The 26,166-nt window shown below is 37.6% G+C and overlaps 1 protein-coding gene across 2 annotated transcripts in view; it reads left to right on the top strand.

The window, feature by feature from the left end:
• Nucleotides 1-26,166, top strand: part of THSD4 (thrombospondin type 1 domain containing 4) — a 694,237-nt gene that overhangs the window by 504,765 nt on the left and 163,306 nt on the right. Inside the window, exon 1 of one of the 2 annotated variants that reach the window (XM_063449122.1) lies at nucleotides 4,947-5,197. The exons of the other annotated variant lie outside the window; for it this stretch is intronic. Within the exon in view, the coding sequence (XP_063305192.1) occupies nucleotides 5,126-5,197 (72 nt within the window). The 5' untranslated portion in view covers nucleotides 4,947-5,125. Of the gene's footprint in view, nucleotides 1-4,946; nucleotides 5,198-26,166 lie in introns of those variants that run through there. 2 annotated transcript variants of the gene reach the window in all.

Genomic DNA, 26,166 nt, shown 5'->3' with positions numbered 1-26,166 from the left:
CCATACGGTCTCAAAGGCAACCTGGCGAATTTTGATGTGAAAAAACTGAAACGCAAGCCTTATATTTGACTCTGTAAGACTCTGTAACTTTTGAAAATAGCATAAAACCTGTACATGAGGGGTACTGTTATACTCGGGAGACTTCGCTGAACACAAATATTAGTGTTTTAGAACAGTAAAACGTATCACAATAATTATATCGTCAGTGTAAGTGCCATTTGTGTGTGAACAATGCAAAAAATTTCACTGTCACTGACGATATCGTTGTTGTAATACATTTTACTGTTTTGAAACACTAATATTTGTGTTCAGCGAAGTCTTCCAAGTGAAACAGTACCCCCCATGTACAGCTTTTATGGTGTCTTGGAAAGTTACAGGGTTAAATATAGTGCTAGAAAATTAAATTCCCTGAACTTTCAGCCTGGGTTGTCAGGCAGGTCCTGCAAATTGTAATTAATAAAATGACCTAATTATGTAAAATTATTACATAAATATATACGTAAAATTATATATATACGTGTATAATATGTGTATAATATATGTATATAATTTTTTTAATTATTTTTATTTATATATAGGTGTATATAGTGATATATACGTATATACTTAGGTATATAGATATATATTTTGTTCTACATGTATTTTGATATCAATATATAATAATTTTAGAATACAGTTAGAACGAAATTACGCATATATATATATTTTTTATCTATTTATTTTTTATAATTTTATTTTTTAACGTATTTATATATTTATTTATTTTTTTATTATATATAAATATATATAATGAAAATTATATATATATTTAATCACTATCATTGTACGTGTATTTTGATATTAATATATATATAATTATGTATATATTAATATTAAAATACATGTAGACAGTGTATGTGTATTTATGTGTATGTGTGTATATATATACTTAGATCATATATATAATAACTCTAAGTATATATTATTTAATTTTACACTGTTTTAACATTTCATTTTTTTTTTCAGACAGCAGGGGGAGGACCTGTCATTACAGGCACTGCCCCTGCTGGCATTGACATGGCTATGCCGTCCATGTGATCGTGGGGTCCTCGCAAGGACCTCGCGATCACATGGCCCAGAGGGACCAAAGAGGACGGAGGGGGACTCCCTGGGCTCCCAGGTAAGTCCACATATCGCGATCGCCGGCGACCGGGTAAGTGCAAAAGATCACAGGGCGTTCTATGCCGCCCTGCGGCGTTTAGAGCCACCAAAATAAGGACGGCATAGAACGCCCTGTGGTCTTAAGGGGTTAATTTCACTTAACGGACCACTATAGTGCCAGGAAAACAAACTCATTTTCCTGGCACTATAGTGTTAATAGGTCCCCCCCTCCCTCATGGCCCCCCAGCCGCCGGCTGAAGTGGGAGGGAGGGGTTAAATTCTTACCTTTCTCCAGCGTCGGGCTCCCTCAGCGCTGGGGACTCTCCTTCTCCTTCCGACATCATCGGCTGAATGCGCATGCACGGCAAGAGTGCACGCGCGCATTCAGTTGGTCCATAGGAAAGCATTTCTCAATGCTTTCCTATGGACGCTGGCATCTTCTCACTGTGAAAATCACAGTGAGAAGCGCGGAAGCGTCTCTAGCGGCTGTCAATGAGACAGCCACTAGAGGCTGGATTAACCCATATGTAAACATAGTAGTTTCTCTGAAACTGCTATGTTTACAGCTGCAGGGTTAACCCTAGATGGACCTGGCACCTAGACCACTTCATTGAGCTGAAGTGGTCTGGGTGCCTATAGTGGTCCTTTAAAGAAAGTATTTTATTCATTTATGTATTTTTTTTTTTTTTTTTTTTTAAAAGGCCCAGTTTGGAATTTCATGCAATTAAGTGTCTCCCATAATTCCTTGTGTGCAACTTATTAAGCGTCTTCCCATGATTCCGTGTGTGCAACAAATCCGTAAATATGTGCTCGTACAGCATCATATGTAAAAGCTGCCCAGTGCATTCTGGGATGATACCAATGTCGATCACCTTGAAGTATAGCAGCTTATATTTATCTCCTCTGCACTTCTCGCCCCTGCAAACAATTCAGTAACATTTGCCAGGGTGAGATAAAAAGGAATTGACATTAACTTTAATGGTGTCAGTTGCTTTTTTCAGTTATAATCCAAAGCAGGACAGGTATTCTTTAATTTCTTTTGGCCAAACTATTCTCTTTCTGATAATCACCCATATGCCTGATTTAAAAAAAAAAAAAAAAAGACTTGCCTTCCATTCATTCGGCAGCGTTCCAGCTGTATTTTAGCGATAGAACATTGTAGTATAGCAGAGTACACTGGAAACTGTCCATCAGTGATGTTTTGTGACCAAATTAATTAAAGTTTGTGTTATACTTGAATAGAAAAAGTTTTGAGGAATGTGGGTGCATAAAAATGTCCACATCTGTCAAGTGAGATCAAAGGAAATGTCATATGTATACATGTTCCAAAATGTACTCACCGGAACATATCAGACGTGTATCCAAGATGAGCATATGGCAAAGTCATTGTGCGTTAATATACTATTGTGTGGGCAATAAAATGCTATCATGGAAATATATGTCTCTCACAGTGGGTCATTTATTTTGTGATATCTAACGACTTGAACTGCAGACATGGTTCCTGAATTAAGGAATTTATGAACAAATGTAAAAACTGGGAAATTCTACTGAAATCATTTCAAGCTGAGCATGAGGGAGTCAGTTTCATTTTCTACGCATCCAGGTGTTCTTTGTATTTTGACCTTTCTGTAATAGCTGGTAGTTGATAAAATACTTTAGTAACAGAAACACTGTATGTGTTAAGTATCTTTTAAGCAAAGAACCAATAAAGAAATCTAACTTTCCAGGGACAAAGTCACAGACAATGTCTCATTCACGCTCCTTTTTCCAGTTAACACAAAACATGATTTATTACGAAATCCAAGGAAAATCCCATCTGTCTTGTGAGTCTTTCACAATCGTATAGCCATGTCCCTTGTTGCAGGTAGTTCAGAAGAAGCCCATATTTAAATACATACAGGAAATAACACTGTACGCCTGTCATCACCCCCACATGGAATGGGTTCAATCAAAATCCTTGTATGATTTTTCCATAAAGCATTTGTGAAGGCCCTGCTACTTTTATTAGTGTACACCTAGCATTTGTAAAGACAATGTATATTTTAAAAAGTGACCCCTGTCACCAATGTAAGGTTTTGATGGAGTAAGCTGCCGATGGGGTGACTGATTGGTATAGATGGAGTGGGTTGCTCGAGCTTTCTGTTTTAGATACCAGAGGACTGTGGTCTGCTGATCCTGTATTTGGTGACTGGTTTATTAGAACTATGGGTTCTGTAATCAGTACGTTTGGCGATATGCACAGTGTTCCAATTGGAAATAATTAGATGAACATCCACTTCCCGTTTACTGTCGAAAATGCAGATTTGCAAAGAAAAGTAAAAGACAAGGGTCAGTGTCCGAGCTCCATCCTCATGGGTACCATTGACATGATGAGTTCACTATACTAAGTAACTGTCCCAAATCTAACAGCATTGTGTGGAAGGGAGTCCCAGTCCTTTTTTTTTTTGCAGGTTATTTACAGTAATCCATTTTTTTGGGTAGACAACCCATTCAAATTGTAGATGAAGATGAAAAAAAAATAAAAAATAAAGTGCACTCACTTAAAGGTACACTACTTCATCTTAATGTTCCTATTGTTTTAATACTGCTGTGTAAAACATTTTTCTAGGCTTAACTGGACTATAAAATATTTTTAAATACACAAACAAAAACAACTCTACCGTACCAATTTTAATGTTGTTTTTGAATTTCACTTAAAGGGACACTATAGGCACCCAGACCACTTCCTCTCACTTAACCCTTAAACATTGCGGTTTTAGAGAAACTGAAAGGTTTACATTGGAGTGCTAAGACTGTGTCTATTAGACAGCCACTAAAGGAGTCTGACTCCGCGATAAGACCCTGGATGTCCTAACACTGCATGAGTGTCCAGTATCAAGTAAAACTCCATATTAAAGCATTGATTCAATGTCTGCTTATGTGAAAAGACTAATGCGCACGTGGAACTTACTGGACATGCGCATTAGGTCGCCCCACCCAGACGTCAGAACTAAATCAGGTAAATGACTGAAAGGATTTTTAACCCTTTCATGGATGGGATGGGAGCACGGTGATTTCTTTTGCATTCCTAACACTAAGGTGCTTCTCTAAAGCAACACTACGAATTTCAAACAGGAAACCCATATCTTACTAAAACACCCACTGATTTAAAGCCTTGGTATCCTCCGATAATATTTATCTGTCTGAGACTTAATTACCCATATTTATAATTACACCCATTTGGAAGTCTTATCTGATCATAAGTATGACTTTAAACCACTAGCAATCAGCTTATCATCATTTTTAAATGAAGTAGGCTCTATTTGATTAACCCCTTCTTGACCGATGGCTTGCCAGTACTGACAAGAAATCCAGGGACATGTTTGAAAAAATACAGAAAAGTTACACATGCCCTGGTTAAAAATAACCTTTCAAATCTTTATTAGAATTAACTGAACTTGCCAAGAAAGGGTTAGTGCAATCCATTCCGAGAGTTGGATGATATTTTCTATTTTTTCTAAAATCAGTACCTTTTCTCCACCTCTCCTATTGAAAAGTATTTTTTTTTTTTTTTTACGAAACATTTAAACACTTCATAAAAACCACTTTGTTTCATGCAATCCCATTGTGAATTATCCGTTATTGCTCTGAAAAAAAGTTACCTTTTCTTTAAGCAGATGCATAGCATGCCATGGACCACTTTCTGTCCCCTCCCCTTCTTTCCTTTTTATGAACTACAACCCCTTGCTCGCTGGAGTCTCCTCTCCTCCCCCCTCCCTAGCAGGGAGAACTTATTCCATATTAGAGGATCAGCTTTCTAGTTGTCTTCAGTGTTGCAGCCGAAAGCAAGTTCCTTGTTAAAGTAGCTCAGTGAGAGGGAGTTTTGTGCCTTGCAGAACTGCAGTGTTGACTTGAGATATTGAGGCACAAGTGCATCTGTTAGTTGTTAGTGCTTGGCAGAAGGATTTTTTCCCCCTGTAGGGATAGCTTTGACATTGACTTGATAATGTTTGTCAGCTACCTGTTGTTAACGTTGCTCTCCTTTCAAGATACAGTGTTAGCAAGACCTGGGGTAGAGGTAAGTTACGTTGTGTCTAAAGTTTTTTGTCAGATGTTTTCCCACTGCATAATCTGATGATGTGTTTGTCATGCTTGCTGGAGAGAAAGCGCCTGGTTATTTTAGATTTAGCACTGGCAAACTGAACCTGACATGTTGAAGAATTTAGATATGTACCGTTCTTGACATTTTCAAAGTAAGGTATATTTTATAAGCATCACATTTCGCATAGGATGTGCAGACAGTTTACGTCTTACAGACTACACATATATAAACTTGTAGAAAAGTTTTATAAATAAATATTTTTTTTATTTCATATCTAATTTTTTTTTTATTATGCATGCCCATTTGGAGTGGTTTAGAGTTTTTTTTTGTTTTGTTTTTTTCATTAAACTATTTGTAGTTTTGTAACGGTTTTGCATTGGTTATAGCAGAAAACGAATATTGTTTATTTTTACCATACAAATGACCTAGTGCGATGTTTGTAGTGTAATCCTATTTCTGAGTGGTCTGTTTACCGAAATCTAAACTCTAGCAGAAGAGTCTTGATTTATTCAATAGCTAAATGGCTGTGCAATTTTAGTAATGGTGATGCAATTCTTTAAATGGCGTTAAATATATGTTTCGTAAAAAAACTGAATGCATATGTAACTTGAAGTATATGTCTTTCAACATGTTTTGCTATAAATACCTTTTTCGCATTGTATTATGATTTACCATGAGAATAATGTAAATATGATCCTTATATCTATATAACTATAATAACTTAGTTTGATTTGATCCTGAGGCATCTGTTAATAAATAAATCATCTGTGAGAATTATTTTTAAAATGGACACTGCAAATCACCATAACTGCTACAGCCCATTGGTGGTTATAGTACCATGCTTGCCCTGCTTCATCTCACAAGAAGTAGTAAAACGTATTTAGCATGGTTTGATGACTTATCTTGGTCCCTTGAGCACCGCACTACACCCAATGTTCTACTGCAGGAACAATTCACAGACAATTCAAGAGTATATTCACTGTCTGTGAACGCTCAGCTGATGCTCTCAGCCAATGAGTGCAGTCAAGCATGGCCCTGCTTAGCTCTGCATAGCTAACTGGATTCTCCTGTAAGAGAAGAGCAGAAGCAGGGGCTGAAGGAGAATTCAGATACCCAAAGTAACCCAAGAACGCTGTAAAACCATAATAAAATGGTTTGACAGCTTAGTACCTTACCCTGAGATGGCAACAGGACACCCATGGCACCATAACCCCTACAACGGGTTTTAGTGTTTAAGGTGCTTGGAGTTCTAATAATAAAACTTAGAGACATTTATCAAAAGTTACAAAACCTCAGATTTGAAGGTTCTCTGAACCTTTAACCTGTATCATATTAGATGAGCCTTTGGGTTGAAAGTAGCATCTGAACTTAGATGTTCTCCAGAGGTCATAAAATTCCTACCAGAGTGATTAAGCAAGAAACACATGATATCCGTGATGGACAGTAAAGCAAAGGTACCCACTGTGCCAGGGCTGAGTAGAATAGTGACAAAACTCCCAAACTGAGTTCAGTATAAGACATGGTACCGTAAGCCAGAAGTTAGTGCAAGCCCAGGCCAGTGCATTTAGAAACTGGGATTAGCCAGACAAAAAAGCAGGAAAACAAGGATACTTCTAGAAGTGGAGTCACTTGAGGACATCAAGTAAGGATAGAAATTAAGGGATATAGCTGTGGTACCACTGCTCACACTACATCCATACTATCTTAACTGCAGTGATAGCTGTAACTGCACCTAAGGAATGTAAAACTGTCACATCCATTTTGGTTAAGGTTACATCTTGAGGTGAATTTTTACCCATTATAAATATTATTGGCACATTTGTTCTTCTGAGGTTAAGCTCTTCATAACCATGTAACTGCTCTAAACCACCATACTCAATTTATTAGTCCTCCCACCCCATATATTCTTAGCCAACTGAGCAAGGCTGAGTCACACTCTATCTCTGAACCCCAGTATTTCCTACTCTCATATTTCAACAACAAGCTCTAAAACTGTGAGGCAGTGTGTATTCATTTCTGTGTTTTGGCTGCTTATTCTTAAAATCCCCTTCCCACTCCTCCACTCTTTGCATATCACTCTATACTTTGCTAGCCCACGGCAGTTAAGCTCTTTTGATATTTGTCATATCATTGAAAACATTGATGGTTGCTGATATAAATATACATAATTATATAATAGGAGATCGTGGTAAAAGTTCATGAAGTCAACTGACAACTTACTCAGTTTTACTGTAAATATGCAGAATTTCATTTCATTCTTAGGGGTAAACCTGTTACGAAATACTGTTACTCATTGTAATATTTCATCTTTCTGTCTGCCTATCTGTCCATCACATTGCGTAATATATAAATAATGTTGCATTTGTTTAAAATCCTACATTGCAGCTAATGTACACTGTTCATGTTGTTGACACATGCTTGCTGTCAATCACATTTCAAATAAAATTGAATGATAGGGACGTGGGGAAGTGGTTGCAGTCATAGGTGTAAATGTTTGCAAGAAAACAAGAGTATAATGCACAAACTAAAAAAGGCGGAATACTTCTTGCAGGGTACTCCAGATAAGGAGGGCCAATCGCTAAGGAGAGATAGAATAGAAGAAAATATATATATCCAGGCACACCTAAAGGTTTCTTCTAAAAGGCAGACTTTTGATCAGGATTAAAAAAGTGGAAACAACGTTTCGGCTCCTCTCTGAGCCTTTTTCAAGTCTTGATAAAGACTCCGAGAGGAGCCAAAACGTTGTCTCCATTTTTTTGTTCCTAATAAAAGTCTGCCTTTTAGAAGAAACCTCAGGTGTGCTTGGATATATATATATATTTTCTTCCAATAGGTGTGGATGTTGTCTAACAGTGCTTACCTTCCCATATAATCCTCACCCCAGCTCACTGATGAGATCTGCAACACAGAGAGCATGTGCTTGGATCTGAATATTTCTCTCACCATGCAATTTGAGTTAAACCCTTTGTATAGGGAACAGGGAAAAGTGATGACTGCCACGGAGGGCGCAGATTGCCTGTTCCACCCACTCGACCACCATAGATTTATCAAGGAATTTTCCTTTTCCTTTCCACAATAAAGTTATGCAATTGACATGTATCTCTTCAAAGCATCATATGTTTCAATACAGTGTATACTTTTCACTGTGGATTTATTTCTTATAGGGAAACCCCAACAGGAATATTAATCATCTTCCTGCACGACTCGAAGGCTAATTCTTCCATTATACCCTTCTGTACTTGGTAACCTTCCCACTTGTCTTCTTTCCTATTTCTCCTCCATTTTACGAGCATCCTCTGTTTATATCATTATCCTTCCAAACCACAAAGCCCATGTAGCAATCTTTCCCATAACTCTCTAGTGTGTTCACACCCAATTAATTTCCCCATCCTCAGTAGGCAGCAGGAATTATTGATTCCATTGGGATAACAAAGACAAAAAATGGCAAACGCACATTGCAGTGACATCGTGCAGGTGTGCTGGTTCATGTAGCTGTAGCCAAGCATGACCTGATAGAGCCCCCGCTGTATAGCCCTGTACTAGCAGTGGAGCAGTTATTTGGTAAGTAAACAGGTGCTTTAAGAGTTACGGATACTCCATTTTGTCTGCGTGATCAGCATTGCTTCACTACTAAAAGGCAACATCTGGACATTTGGTTTTAAAATAAGATATTGCACATATAAATCCTTAATAACTTTAAATAAACCACGATATTCAGAGTCTCTAAACATATGCAGGGAAATAATAAAGCTTCTTCTGTTATAATCTGTAAAATAAAGGAATGCATTCCTCCGTGAACCATGAAAAATGTTTCACCTGGTTAAAACTTGCATTAAGCAGAATAATGTCTGCTACACAATGTCACATGTTCTAGATTTGGGGTTCTAAGTGTCCAGTAAGTGAAATGGAATTTATACTGGCTGTGTTTGAGTCACTGATATTCTTCCTCTAACTGGTGTAAAAAAAGTAGCCTATGACATATGACGTAGTTCCAGTTAATATGATGCACTTCTAAAGAATTCTGTGAGCATTCATTGTTTTTTGTTTGTTTTTAACATGATATTTTAATTTAAAGCAGTAATGCTACTAAACCTTCCTTTTAATATAAAATAATATTCTCAACAAATTAATATTTTTTTTAATAAAACTGTATTAACCCCTTAGGGACACATGACATGTGTGACATGTCATGATTCCCTTTTATTCCAGACGTTTGGTCCTTAAGGGGTTAATAGATGTAATTCCCACTTTGAGATCTGAAATGTTTTCTAGCGTGTTGGTGGCCATCTTGGTATTGCCTTACAACCATGAAAATGTAAGATACCAATAAAAAAAAAAAGAAAACAAAAGATAATGTACCAGTGTCATGTGATGTCAGTAGCCAATCACCAGTTATGATTTGTTCATAAATGAGATTCATAGATCTTGGCATTACACTGTATGGAAAAATGAATCTATTAATTTAACTCTCTAATGATACTAAAAATAATGTATTATTTTCTTTTCTGTTACCATAAAACAAACCAGCAGAACATATTTAAAATCACTACCGTTGACTGCCATGTATGTAGTGCTATTTGATAATAAATAAACAAGTTCTGATGAGAGGGCCACTTTAACTGTAAATTATCCCTTTACTCATTTATCCATAGAAAAGAAGATGTATTAAAAGGAGACATGGTTAAAAAAATAGATGTATATTAAACATCCAGAGTTTCATAAAAAAAATATAAAAAAAATAAGGCCCTAATCATAAATAATTCATCAATGCAGTGACCTACTCATACGAGTCCCTGACTTCACTGTATAACACAGTGTGGGTGTTAATCAAGATGTGCATACTTTTTAAATAAAGATTCATCAATAATGAATCCATGTTCTGGCCTCTTTCTACTGGTAGATAGGTCATTTCATAGTTAAAATTCCTGTCTCCCTGGCAAAAGCAAGTTATATGCTAAATTGGCTCTCAGCCAATCAGCCATCCCTACATTGCAGGGCCTAGATCAAAGCTTCCCGGAGGAAGCGACTAATGCCTCGTAGACCCCAGGTAAGCTCACAAAACATTGACAAATGATCTGACTACTTAAACTGGGAGGGTCAACAGGGCTCTCCTGGCACCATAACCACTGCAGTACGCCATTACATTGCTTTTACCATTGTGCATATTGCATGTACATCAAGCAAATGGGGCTTTTTAAATCAAAATAGCAAGAAGACTAAAAGAAATGTTTGCTGAGCTTGATATCTGCCAAATATCATGGGTATTCATTGAAAACGGTATACACCATCCTTATAGATAGGATTTAGTGCTTAAATGTTCTTAAAAATAGAATAGATGCATTTTTAAATATAAGATATACTGAGAGTTTGCAGCTGGTAACTTGTCTTTTCCTTAGCTGTGATTGTGTAAACCATGGAAATGAACCCGTTGTCAGCTGTGATACTGTATGCATTACGTTTTAGAATGTATCTGTTTCTGTTTTTTGTTTTCTATCTGTGTCTTTAACCCCTTAAGCACGGCGGGTCTTATATACTGTCCTTAAGGAGCCGAGCCTACACGCCATAGAACATCCCCGCTGTCCATCACACTTACCCGATCCTCGCCGTTCCCCCACCGGTGATCGGTGTCCCTGCCGGTCTGGGGGGACTGTCTGAAAGCCCAGACAGTCCCCCCCTTGGCAAATAAGGCCCCCGTGGGCCTGTTGATCGCTCTGAAAGAGCGGCACATGGCCGCAGTAGGGGTCCATAGTGCTGCCTGCAGGTGGACTGCCTAAACTGACAGACCGTCACCCTTGCTTCTGTAAAATAAGAAAAAATATGTTAAGAATAATATGTTAATATATATATATATATATATCATGTCAAACTAAGTGTATTTTTATATTAATATATACATTAAAATTAAATTACACACACACACACATATATATATATATGAACAATATAAGAAGCAGGGCACTCCTCCAAAGTATTAAAGATAGTACATATGCCTAGGTTCAATCCCGCGTTATATATAGAAAAAAGCAGTAAAGGGAGCGCACTAGGTCTTCATTCAAGTGAAACAAAATTATTTACTGCATTCAGAAAGAATACATAAACTGTGGTTTAAGCAAAAAACAGTTTATGTATTCTTTCTGAATGCAGTAAATAATTTTGTTTCACTTGAATGAAGACCTAGTGTGCTCCCTTTACTGCTTTTTTCTATATATATATATATATATATGTAATTTTATTCTAACTGTATTTTGATATTTATATATATATATATATATATATATATATATATATATATATATATATATATATATATATATATTGTTTTTTTAAATACGCTTAAAATGAAATTTTATATATATATATATATATAAATCCTGGTTCCCCGCACTCAATTTAACCGGTCTTGTTTTTTTACCTCGGTGCGAAACTCCAGCTATATATATAATCTATGTGTTTATTTAAATAAATGAAAAATAATACAAAATATGTATATCCATATTCATTATTACATAAATATTTTCATAAATATACACGTAGACTTCAAATATGTAAATATATTTAACTTCATATTTATGTAATATTTTTACATAATTAAGTAATTTTTTTGATTGCAATTTGAGGGACCTGCTTGATAACCCAGGCCGAAAGTCCAGAGAATTTAATTTGCTAGCACTATATTTAACCCTGTAACTTTCCAAGACACCCTAACAACATAACCAGTCTGGCAAATTTCACTTTGTATAAACTGAAACATGAACTGTGCTATATTTGACCCTGTAACTTTCCAAAACACCATAAAGCCTGTACAAGGTGGGTACTGTTGTATTTGTGCATTTTATTGTAGTAAAAACTAACAGTATTATGCCATTCACAGTTAAAATGCCACGCAGAACTAAACATTTTTTTTAAAACAACACCTGAAGCGACCACCGTACCGCTTAGCAGATCAACCTCCTCTACGACAAAAATAAGGAAGCCATCTCCAGCAGACTGGTCCAGATACAGGAACTCTTGCATGCCGAAAAACCAACAGGAACTAGAACAAGGAACCAAGCATCACAAGAGAACACCTAAAGCGACCACCGTACCGCTTAGCAGATCGACCTCCTCCATGACAAAAAATAAGGAAGCCATCTCCAGACTGGTCCAGATACAGGATCTCTTGCATGCAGAAGAACCAGGCATGACACGCTACAGACAGAACAGGAAAGCTGCAAAGTCCACTCCACGAACTCGAAGGGCCTGCGGCCATACTGTTAGGGTGGCGGTCCAGTGCCCGGGACCCAGACACTGTCCGGTAGGCGGTGCGAGGACCGGGACCCAGTATGCCTGATGTTCAGAGTAGGAGTCACAGTGTGGAGGTGGATTAGCAGGGTCTGGTGCAGGGTAACCGCACGCCCCCTGGTGTTGAGCACCAGCGCTTGTGCAGCCACATACCAAGACCCTGAATCAGCTTCAGCGGATACCAGGAACTAGGAGCTTAGAAATTAAGCTGAATAGGGAGGCTCTGCAAACCAATACAACAAAGAAATACACCTTATACACACACTTATATACAATGATACTTATCAGTGGTAGGTGAAATACAGCCTCCCTCAGATCGCTCCCAGCTAGCAATCAACTTCAATACCAATATATACAAAACACAACGAGGGAACCGGCTGGTTGCCTAAATTGAGATAAATACAAAACGAATATAGTGTAATAAAGTTTTACAAAAATAACATTGCGCAATATGAAATGCACTCACAGGATCTTGGACAGTTCAGGCATATATGGTGCCTCCCCTGATTGTATGGGGGGCTGGGGGAGTTCCCCTGGACACTTCCCTGGATCTTTCCACCAAAAAGCAGGACTCCGGGTGTAGGTATGAAAAAGCGGCTTTAATTTTCAATAAAATATATATAAAAATGAATACAATAAAGGTCCTACGCGTTTCGTCCCTCTTGTAAAGTATGGGACTTCCTCAGGGACCAACAATATTAAAATTGCAATTAATACAGTACAAAAAAGCAGCCTCATAGGGAGGCTCTGCAGCAAGATTGTATCCAGTACTAGAAACAAGGCAAGACTAGAGATAGGCACCAAACATGAAAACAAGACAGAACTAATAGAACCCAGAACCAGAGAAAGATAGTAAGCTAAACCCAGAACATATACTCAAGACATGAGGAAAACATGAACATAACATGGGCATGACTGGACTGGACAGGACTGTGTATACAAACTAAAACAAGACAAGATAACATAGGCAAAACAAGAAATAACTAAGTACTACATATTAAAATCATGGGGATTTAGTTACATTATATGATCATACATTGCATAAGCCTGCCAACAATGCCAATGTACCCCATATCTGGCAGGTCCTACACTGCCTAATGTATGCTAAAACAACCAAAGAAGACATATATAGCACTTACCTGCAAGAAAGGGCAGAGACTTGAAACACTGCTGCAGGTCCAGGCTGAAACCAAAAGGAATGATGGAAAAAAATGGAGTAAGAACAGGCAGTGGATAGGTCTCAGAAAGGTAAAAGCAGGCCCTCCCACAACAAGAAACAGTGTTGCAGTTCACTACTGGGCAACAAGAAGCCCCCTTAATTTTATTCCGGGCCCACTAAATCTTGCAGTCCTTTTGCCTCTGCTTGCAAAACGTCGCTGCAGGATAAGGTTGAGCCACATCCTTTTGTAGTGTGAGGAGTGTAGTTAGTCCCACAATTCCACTACCCTAGTAAATGGAGTCATTTTATATATTTCTACTATGGCCGTTTAGTTTTTGATGCTGTGATGTAAAGAAATGTGGTTGGCGCGGGAGAGGGAATGATACTACTGGGTTGGGGGGCTTGTGAGCGTTTAATTGTTCATGGAATGTGTGTATTTTATATAATTTGTTTTTAGACAAAGTGGAAATAAATGTAATCAAGACTTGTTAGAAAAAACTGAACTTCTAAGCATATTTTAGTTTTAAATAGATTAAAAAGGCAGATTTAACCCCTTAAGGACACATGACGTGTGTGACACGTCATGATTCCCTTTTATTCCAGAAGTTTGGTCCTTAAGGGGTTAAAGGCCTGTTTATTTCTCTGCATGTTTGGAGCCATCATGGCTTCTGAAGACCTACTCCTCTGCCTCTGTATTCATCAAAGCAGGATGCATTACATAGCTGAAAAGAGACATGTGTCCATCAATTTTAGCCTTTCTCACATCTGTTTTTGCTGATTAGTAGGCTTTACTAGGGTCCAAGGCTCAGACACCTCCAAAGGTGTACACTTCCCCAGCTATCCTTTGTGTGATATTTATACAAAGCTGCATTATAACTTCATTATACGACTTCCTTTTTAGATTTTGCAATTGAGTTTTCTGATGATTAGCAAAAGATAAGTCATGTCAAGAAAGAATGTAATAAAATGGCAACTATTTAGCTCACACCACTGCAGGGAAAAAGAAAAACAAAGAAAGAAAGAATGAAAAATCAGCTACTGTGCCAATCGTATAATTATGTATAAATGTATTCCTTAAAGGGATACCATAAGTACCAAAACCACTACATTCTAATCTAGAGTTTTAGTGCATAGACACTGTCCGTGCAGTCTGACAAATGTAAACATTGCTGCTTGTAAAAAATTGGCAGTCAGTATGTCTCTGGTAGGTGCCAGTCAATCAATCAGACAGACACTAAAGACACATCCTAGTAAAGACTTTCAATGACAGAACATCTTCATGTTCAGTGTCACGGTGGTTCTTAAAGAGAAGCATTGGATTTAATACTTTTATATAGAAAGCATCTGAAGCATTGAATTGGAACAAAGGTCACTGGATTGGCACTAAGGTTTTCCAAACTGAGGCTGCCAGGCTAAATTGATTGGCTTTTTATTTTTTGTTTAGAAATGGGGGGGGCATATCTGACAAGCACTCTAATTGTGCTATTTTTTTTTTTTATCATAGTGTTTGTTTAAAAGAGCCTATATCATAATGCATTATCTTTGTAATTTAAATACACCAGCTGAATATACTGGGCATTCCATGCTGGTATCTCGCCTTAAGGAGAAGCTTGTCTATATTATAGATCCTTAAGGGATTAAACACATTTTAGTTCTTTGAATCAGTTCTGAAGCTTGCAGTTAGTAGGAAGATCAATACACAGGGTAAACAGCAGTGTTTCCTTCAGTGCTGGGAATTCTGGGAAATGCCAAGGGAATTTCTCCTCTCCAAGAAATATGGTAATTAAAGGAACACTATAGTGTCAGGAATACAACCGTCTAAATGGGCCATTTGTCCTCCGGCCTCCCATTGCCCCCATTAAAAGAAAAAGGTGTACATTTGATGATTGCAGCCAATCCAATGCTTTCACATAGGAAAGCATTGGGGGAGACTATTGCAAATGAGCTAAAGACGCCACACTGGGCTAATCAGAATCTCCTCATAGAGATGCATTGAATCAATTCATCTCAATAAGGAACATTCAGCACCTCCATGCAGAGTGTTCAAGTGACTGCCACTAGATGAGTTCCTAGGCTGTAATGTAAACACTGCCTTTTTACTGAAAAGGCAGTGTTTACATTAAAAATCCTGCAAGGACTTACTATACATTCCAGAACCAATACATTAAACTGTAGTTGTTCTGGTGACTATAGTGTCCCTTTAAATGAGTAATTTCAGATGCCATAATGTATCATTTACAGACATAGAGTACTCGTGGTAGCAATGATGACAGGCTCCTCTATATTAGGATGCAAATTTATCAAATGAGTCCAGTTCTGCCAGCATACCAGCCTCAACATTATTTTTCCATAATACAAGGCAACTGCTCTGAAAAATGTGCTTATTGTTGTGACTCTGCAACCTTACTGCAGTGGAGACCACTTTGGTATTACAAACCATGTAATTAAGGTGTGTAGCAAAATGTATTTTACTGTTCACTCATTTTATATTTGAAGAACGGGTCGTAACAATGTGGAGATCCCTGGGGGAAAAAAGTTTTATATCATTGTCGGTTTGTGAGATATAAACTATCTATCCTGGCCAATTATAGACTACGATCTTTTCTACTACACATAGAACATCTAATCCTGCTTCGCTTCTTATTAACTACTAAATAGTTGCTAATTTACCGTCTCTGTCGCTTTGCAGGTTTTGTTTTTAGATTAATCTTTTTTTTTTTGTATATCTATTTATCCTTATTTTTTTATTTTTTTTAATTCACCTTAGATTTTTAGATATGGATGATTATACTAGACTACTTTTTCTCATGGGGAGCATGATCGCTGGCATTTTTGTTTAAATGGACAGAGCATCATCAAATCTATTTTGGCCTTTACGCTAATTTTACGAACATGGGGCAACAGAATCCCACAAAAGAGGCAAAGTGCAGAGATCATGAACAGAAGTTAATTCTACACAAAGAAAATGTAATACATATAAATACAAGCAAGTGGCAAAAGTGTTTGTATAATCATTAAGATACAAGAGGCTTAAGGAAAGGAAAACTGAAAGAAAAAAAAATGACAGTGCCACTTTAAGAAGGCAAATGCTTGCTTCACCTCCTACCTGCAAATAAAATCCTAGAATGCTATTTGGAGGAAATTTAAAGCAGCATGAATGCAACATGTGGCCACATGTTAGTTTCCCCAGGAAGAAAAGCCTGTAAAATGCAGTTACAAGGTAATATGGAAAGGAATTGTCACAGTAGATGTCTTGTAGACATATTTTTTTTTTTTTTTTTTTTTTTTTTTTAAACATCTAATCTTATTATGCTTAACAGATGGCACACACACTTTTTTTTTTTTGCCTTACTGTATTAGAGAAAACTGTTACAGCATCCCTGCAAAAAAAAAAAAATTATCCAAACTTTGAGCAGGGGGGGTTCACATCTTTAAGTAAACATCTTTCAGGTTTCATGTCACGATAGTTTGCTCAAGCTCCAGATGATGCAATTTTAATGGCTAGGAGTTGCCCAATAAGCAATGAAATGTGGTCAAATGACAAATGTGTACCACAGGCGCACAGTTAGGACTATGATTTTTTTTTTTGACTAAAGTTTACACCATTTTAGTATCTATTTTATTATCTTTCACTCTCTCTCTGTTTTTTTGTGTTTTTTTTGGCATCTTATATAAATAATATTTTTTTCCCAGATGTATAAATGTCTAAAGACAGTAATACATTAGCATTTTACAAGTATATACTAGATATAGAATAAAATATGAATTTCATTAAACTTAGGGAAGCAATATCTAACAAATAAAAAATATAAAAAAACGAATTCATAAACATTCTGTTTCTATTTATATTTCAGACCAGTTATAACATTTAGGTATGTACAGAAAAGAGAAGTACCGAAAAAACCAAAACTACAAACATAACCGTAGGAAGAACCAGAACTTAGTTTTTCTAACAGAATATTAATAAAATTAAATTTCAAGCAATATTTATTGCGGTAGATAGTCAAGATGACAATTAGTAAATTCACTAAGATCAAGATGATAAATACATTTTCTTTTTCTTATGGTTTTCAAAGAAGGTAGTTTTTATTAACAAAAAAAAAGAAAAGAAAAGAAAAAAGAAAACAACATAAAAGTGTCAGATCATAAAATCAAACAACAGAAGAAATGGCTGCGCCACAAACCAAACAACAACATCATAGCTATCTTCAAAGATTTAACAAGGATAACATATTGCACAGTCTTAAAATATGGAGAGTGTATGGTCCAAAAAGTTCTCACATAGAGATGCCTCTACTGAGAGAGGGAGAAGCAGCTGTAACGGTTGAATGAGACGTGACGTGACTTGGGGGGAGATAGCCTTTTCAGATAGTTTGGATATCCACATACAAGGTCAGCGAGAAAAGCCGGGAACACCAGTAGTGTAATATTTCAGATCTAGTGGACATAAGTGTAGGAAAACTAGCGGTATCACACTCACATTTCAAACACCTAGTATTCTCCCTCCACACCACACTCCTTTTTACCCAAAGTTAAATAAATACTCCAAACACCATAAGTACTACAGCACGTGGGAAGCAGCACCCTGCAGACCGTTACTAAATGGTTTTACTGCTTAGATTTGAGGTGGCCTGGGCACTTCACTCACTATAAGCTCTATAGTGTACTGTATACTGTAGTTGTTATGGTGCTTGGAGAATTCCTTTGATGCCAAGTAAGAAGAAATTTGCCAACTTCTATAATGGTACCCATTCAAAGGGGAACAGGAGAATGACTCTCTACCAATTGTTGAAGAATCAGATCACTATAACAAAAAGTACGTTTTCTTGAGTAGGTCACATTTTCTTTTTGTTCTGTTTTGCATGTTGAAAAAATTTACCCGATTCATTGCAAAAATGTAAAACAATTTAGCTTAAAATGAGGATAGGTTGGGGCCATCATCATGTTGCATTATAGAGTTTCTGGCTGCAGTTAAAGCCAGCTGGATCAATTTAAGATGGGAGTCAAAGTGATGAGAGAAGACACCTAAAGGGCAGTTTAATGATTGAAAGAAATATTAATATGGCTTATGGATGTAATGTAAGGCAAAACACTCTTGGTATACTGTTGGATGAAGCATAACAAAATTATCAAAATATCTGATATCTGTTATAGTTCACTTTCAAGTCATACTATATATAATTCTAGATCTAGAAACACTAGAGAACATTGAGAATTAGAACAGTTAGACTAAGTTCTGGGGCTAGTACATGTCATATCATTGATCATGTCTGTAAAAGTGATTTTAAAGGGACACTATAGTCACCTGAACAACTATAGCTTAATGTAGTTGTTCTGGTGTCTGAAGCCTGTCTACACAGACGTTTTAATGTAAACACTACCTTTTCATAGAAAAAAAAAACACATCTAGTGGCTGTCACTCAGACTGCCACTAGAGGTTCTTCCTGGTTCAGTGCTGCACAATGTGCAGCATTGATGTTAAACATGGAAACGCTGAACGCTCCTCATAGAGATGCTGAACGCTCCTCATAGAGATGCTGAACGCTCCTCATAGAGATGCTGAACGCTCCTCATAGAGGTCAATTGATTCAATGCATCTCTATTAGTAAATGCTGATTGTCGAGGTGTGGTTTCTTGCTGCGTAATGATCTCAGCCAAGGAGGCGGAGGGGGGTGGGGACAGCTGCGACAGGACCCTTCTGGCGCTGGAAATAACATAAGTTCTTTAACTTTTTAATAGGAGCCAAGAGGGGCCGGTAACCTAGAATGGGTTTCTATGCCTGCAGTGCCAGGAATACATGTTTGTATTCCAGGCACTACAGTGCACCTTAAAAATAAATGTGAGGCTACCAGCATTAACAAAATAAGGGGTGATGGCATTGAGAGTGGGGGGTGTATGTGTGCTCGGCAATCTTGAAAGGGTATTTTCGGTTTTCTGATCTGTAGCTATATTTCTCTCTAACTTCTTGATAGACTCCACATACTTCAGTTAGCAGCTGATTTATTTTTAGTGTTTAGTTCAGTATTTAGGCAGAAAAAACAAAGGCTGTTTCCTGCAGTCATACTTGAATTTGTTAACGATGCTCTTACATCAGACACTAACCTTTACTGTTTGTGTATGCATAAACTTTACCATGTCAGCAAATACACTCTGGAGGATAGAACTTCAATCAGACTCATTCCTTTAAGCTACACAGGTTCTTACTGTGTTGTTTTGCTGTACCTGATACGTCCTCAGGGACAAGTTTGGTATCACCAACCCCCGAAGCAGCTTCTTGAAAAAAAAAAAAAGTTTAAACTTGTAAGGTTAACACTGTAATTACCAACAGTCCCAAATCTTGTTGGACAGTCCTGATTTTGGGAACATGCCCCTCCATTCTAGGATCTTTTTCTAGTTTCCCAATAATGGGGGTCAAAAGTGCAGCATGAGTGTGTTAACAGTTAAAAAAGTGACACTTCAGCTCATATACATTAGCATGCCTGTGAAAAGGGTGTACTGGCTGACAAGGCAACCAATCATCTCAGCACTCAATATGCCGCTTCTAGGGGCAAGTTAGTAATTGATTATGCAATCTGCATCATCCAAATGCCCCCCTCATCCCCATGCTAAACCTGCTCCCCCCCATCTTGAATACATGCCCCCTATTGTTGGAAGTTGCAGACTAGAAAGAAATACAATTTAGTTCATTTAGTACAGTATCTTGCTGGGTATCACACTATCTAATCGCAACATGTGTACAGACACTGCTCACTTACCGACCGGGTTCCATCCTACGACGCGGTCATAGAACGAATTGGTCGGTAAGTGAGGAGTTAAGAGATTTCCTGCTCTGCTGCGTCCTTATATGTTCAGTGAAATTTCCCCGAACATAGACTAATGCACCAGAGCAGGGAATCCCTCTAGTCTATGTTCGGGCAAATTTCCCCAAACATACATTAGATGGATTCCCTGGTCTGTTGCGTTCATCTATGTTCAGGGAAATATCCCCAAACATAGAAAAACGGGGCAGAGCAGGGAATCCCTCTAATTCCCACGACAACTCGCACTTACCACCTCGCGAGAGAGCTGGTCGTAAGTGCGAGCCATCTTAAACAGGTAGGTCGCAAAATGAGGACCACCTGTAGTTGTAATACTTGGACTGAGACCTGAACCTAGGAGCAAATGTCTTCCAGTGTCAAAATTGGCAGATTAATTTGTTTAGATTAAAATGAAAAGATTAGAAGTAATATTAGTATTACTAGAGCGCTGACTCCACAGTGCCTCAGAGTATTCTACATTGGGAAATGTAACAACAAATGTGACAAACTAGTAGAAATGTTGATAGTAACAGTAGGTTCATGAGGACCCTTTTCGAAGGAACTTACAATATATATATCACTAATAAACATTATATATGATGTTGAACTTGTAAGTTTGTGTTTGTTTTTTAGTAGTCAATCAGTATCTCCCAACATGCAACTGGATGACATCAAGAGAAGCACATTATTCAAATCAGACTTTTTAGTTAAAAAAAAAAAAAAATGTGGATTTGATATCTATTGCTTAAGGGTTTAAACATCTGCAACTGTGAACTTCAGTATGACTAACACAAAATACTAAGCGTTAACTAAGCGTTAAAGGGATATTATAGTATAAAGAATACCAAGCTGTATTCCTTACACTATACTTTCCTCTGCTCCCCCCCCCAACTCCCTCGGTGCAACTCCTTCCCCCGCCCAGCACTGTAAGGGTTAAAGAAACCTGACTGTACTCACCTGATTCCAACGCCAATCTTTCTTGATCTCTTTCCGCTCTCTGCCTCCTCTGACATCATCTGATTGGAGGGGGAAGGTGGAGGCTAATGTTCACGCTGCAATGCTTTCCTATTGGGTTTTCTCTGACGCTGGATGTCCACATACAGAAAGTGAGGGCGTCCAGCGTCAGTTAGGCAACTAAAAGTCACCTAGCAAGCAGTATTTACATCTAGTGGCTGTCTCACTGACAGTTACTAGGTGCAGTCTTAGTCATGCAAATTAACCATTGCGCTTTCTCTAAAACTGCAATGATTTACATTGCAGGACTGTCAGGAGTCTTAGCTGATGGGGAGTCCGGCTCGCAGAGTTATACGCTCACCCTTGCAAAGTAGACACAGACCAGGGTGACCAGGTAAGACGCCACCTGACCTGTGAGTCTGGGCTTTCCAGGAATAGTGCTCCAAGTAGCAGTACAGCAGGGATTAGCAGAAGCGTAGTCAAGGAAAGCCAAAGTCAGTGGAAGTCAGAGGTCAGAGTAGTCCAGGAGGAAGCCAAGGTCAGAAGCCGGAATCAGACAGGAAATACTGGAACGCTGATACAGAGAGACAGGAACCACACAAGGGAACCAGAGTCAATGAACTGACCCCCTTCCCAGGGTGAGGCAGGCTTTTATATCCAGCCAATCAATATGGGATAGAGGTGTGCTAGAGCAGCCACGGGTAAGTTCAGCTCCCAGTGCTGGCAACAAGGCAAGGACAGTGGCAAAAGAGCAGGATTCAAAAAGCCAGAGTCCAGGGTTCAGCTAGACATTTTTTCCTAATGTTATATGGTTGGAGATTTACTAATTTAATCAGAATTTTGCAGCTTTCCTTATCACTTTGGTGTCCTACTGTTCCAATTGATGGATGAACTAAACAGCAAATTGGAAATTACATCTTTACATCCACCCATCCTTTTTAGAGTTTCTAGATGTGTTTTTTTTTTCTTTTAGGAGGTGTCCTCTGCTCTTTTACCCCTCCTCTGCTGGATGAGTCATGTTGACTGATTTGATTATTACAGGTGGATTTTCTTTTTTCATCAAAATGTCTCATTGTTTCACAAACAACCAGCATCAGAATTTAGATTGCATGAATGTTGGATGCTTACCTGGTGCTCTAACATACTTTTCATAGACCGATTACCAGAACATTTCTTTTATAAAGTAATATATTATACAGTTGTGCTCAAAAGTTTGCATACCCTTGGAGAATTGGTAATATATGTACCATTTTAAAGAAAACATGACTGAGCAGGCAAAACACATTTCTTTTATCTCCTATGGGATTCATATTCAACTGTAGGCTATAACTGAATGACACAATCATAAAACAAAACATGGCAACAAAGAAAAAAGTGAAATGACCCCTGTTCAAAAGTCTGCATACCCTTGGTTCTTAATATTTTGTATTGCCCCCTTTCGCATCAATGACGGCGTGCAGTCTTTTGTAATAGTTGTCTATGAGGCCCCTAATTCTTGCAGGTGGTATAGTTGCCCATTCATCTTGGCAAAATGCCTCCAGGTAATGCAAAGTCTTTGGTTGTCTTGCATGAACAGTCCAAGAGTGTCCCATGCTCAGCCTTCGTGCAGAAGAATGCAAATTGTCTGCCAGTATTTTCTGATAACATCTTGCATTCATCTTGTCATTGAACAGTACTGACTGGCATTTTCAAAGCTTTGGATATCTTTTAATATCCTTTTCCATCTTTATAAAGTTCTATTACCTTGTGTTAGGCAGGTGTTATGACAGTTATTTTCTACTCCCCATGGCTCAGTATCTAGCCTGCGCAGTGCATCCACGTGAGAGTTAACAAACTCATTGACTATTTATACACAGGCACTAATTGCAATTTAAAAAGCCACAGGTGCAGGAAATTAACTTTCAATTGCCATTTTACAGGTGCGGGAAATTAACTTTCAATTGCCATTTTAACCTGTGTGTGTCACCTTGTGTGCCTGTAACAAGGCCAAACATTCAAGGATATGTAAACTTTTGATCTGGGCCAGTTTGGTGATTTCTGTTATCATTATGATTTAAAAAGGAGCCAAACAGTTATGTGATAATAAATGGTTTCATATGATCACTATCTTTCAATAAAATACATTTTTTGCATGATCAGTCTTATTTTCAAAATCAGTGCCAAAATGTCACTATTTCTGCCAGGGTATGCAAACTTTTGAGCACAAATGTATATTGCACATCTCTGTCATTGACTAAATCTGACATAAACTCCTACCAGTCTATGTATATTAAGCTGATGTAATTTTACAATAATTCAGACCCATCTCCCATCTTTGTTGTTTAGGGTATAATCAATGAACTTTTAATCTACGAAGTGCATTGTGGGGATAATAAAATAATTTGTGTGCTGTAGTGTCTTGACATTTGACTTGTATAATTTTAGACACAAAGAAGCAAAACTGGGACGGGTTGGGGTGTTAATATTTATTTATTTATTTTTAATTTCTGTTTTCCTCTAAACTAAACCCTAAAACCAATGACAATTTAGCAATTATTTGTGTATGTTTTCTCTGCATATTCTTTAATTTTGGGGTTTAGGTTGACTTAACCTCTAACCCCACCTCATTACTTTATTTACTCTTCTCTTTCAAAGTTAAAATGGAACAATCACAGGTTGAGTTCAATAGCAATCCCGGATAGGTATTCTGACCAGTGTTTACATACATGAAATGAGAAGAGACTGAAAAGCTGAAATGAGGAACATGCATAAGGTTTTTGCACATCCCAGTACCTATCTAAAAGTTAGCTATTATTCAGAGTGGCATACATTGCAAATCAACTGTGTATGCAGTCCCAAGATCACGCATTTGCTTTAAATCATTGAAGAAATGCCAGAGTATCTATCCAGTAGTATGGCTAAAAATAAAAAGATGTATGAGTGAATGGTGCATCATGGTTTGATGGCATAGCTTAAAACATTGGAGTCCCCTGAATTGGAATGCTGGTGGACAGGGAAAACCTTAAAGGGACACTATGGGCACCCAGACCATTTCAAGTCAACAAAGTAGTCTGGGTGCTATGTCCCTCTGTTTTTTTTTTTCTCTGCAGTGTAGGACATTGCTGTCCTGCAGAATGACAATATTTACATTGTAGAGTTTAAATGCCTCTAATGGCATTACTCAGACAGAAAAAGCATTGGATTGGCTGATGTCATCGATCTTGATAATCTCAGCTCCAAAGGTGGGTCCAGCCGCAAACAGAGAAGCACATTTTAACTCCCTACAAGAGAAGAAGGGGACCTAAACATTTAACAGGGTACTATAGCATTAGGAATACACATCTATATTCATAATGCTACAGTGTTCCTTTAAGTGCCTTCTTCAATGCCATTAAACAGTTAAAGAGACACTAAACACTGTAGAGGTTATGATGCTTGGCATAAGCACTCTAGTGGTTATGTTGCTTGTAGTGTCCCTCTAAATAATGTATATTGTGTAAGAGAGATGTGACCGCTTGATGCTTGTCATGATACTCAATTATAACTCCTATTTGAGTAGGTAACTGCCAAACTTGTTTACGTTTTCTGAATTCTCAACACAGCTTTTAGTCCTATAATTCTGCTTGTAATAATGTTTCCAAGGATTGAACACCATGTTTTTGCCCCAAGTAATTTATGCTGAAAGACGTAAAGTTCGTGGATATTTACTTTATCTTCTCTTTGGCTTATTTAAATGCATTTTTCAGACGGATTATACGTGTCAGCTCTTCTAACTTTTCCATCTGTATGCTGTTTATTTATTAAAGATGTGGAATATACAGTGCATTATCAGGATTTCCATTTGTTAACGTTCACATATAGAGACTTGTAAAATGTTATTGTAAATAGAGTGATGGGCTGTTTTTGAAAGAATGTACACAAGGGCCATACATCAGTATTATAAAATGACAAGTCACAGATATGTAATGTGTATTGGACATGAGTTTAATTGGAAGTGTCAGTAGGTCTCAAAAAGCTTATTTTCTCACGCGAAAGCTATATACGTGTTGATGTATGTGCTGTGCAAAGCATGATGCTTTTGCAAGACGTGGTTGTATTTTTTTCACAATAAAGGTGAATTAAAGTGTAACCAATACCATACTTTTTTTTTAAGTTACATAATTAAACAAAACATTAAAATAACATATAATGTAGGTTACCCACTTTCCCATGTTAGACTCTGTTTTCCTTTGCCTAAATATAAATATTTTGCAGTTGACATCAAAATCCAGTTCAGGTCTGGCACAGCCAGGGCACTTGTTGCATTGGAGGAGAATAAACACAAAGAATACTAATTATGACCAGTTTAGTGACAGAAGAGGGTTGAGCTTATAACAATGATTAGTAGGGAGCCAAGAAGGAGGTAGCTGGGTGGATTTCTCTATGTGTGAATAAACATAATACTCAAAATCCCGGGATGTGACAATTCTACTTTAAACAAGTTATTGCTTTGAAGTCACTTTTGAGCTTATAAAATAGGAACCAATTTGTCTTATGTAGTTGCTAATCTTCGCAAAAGGTGGAATTGCATCCTCAATTTCATACCACTCTAGGTGGCTAATGGGAACAGTCATCATTTTGTGCAATGTGGAGAGTTGGCTGTGGCACCTTATTGTACATGCACTAGATCACGGTTCCTCCACACCTCTGTCTACAGTGTGATCAGCTACTGCCTTTACAAAAGACATTTGTGGCTCTCATGCCTATATCTGTTTAACACATCCTGGAAATCGGGG

Source organism: Pelobates fuscus, chromosome 3, assembly GCF_036172605.1.
Source record: "Pelobates fuscus isolate aPelFus1 chromosome 3, aPelFus1.pri, whole genome shotgun sequence".
Lineage (NCBI taxonomy): Eukaryota > Metazoa > Chordata > Amphibia > Anura > Pelobatidae > Pelobates > Pelobates fuscus.
Note: the sequence above shows the minus strand (reverse complement) of the source record. Positions and strands in the feature narration are given on the sequence as shown.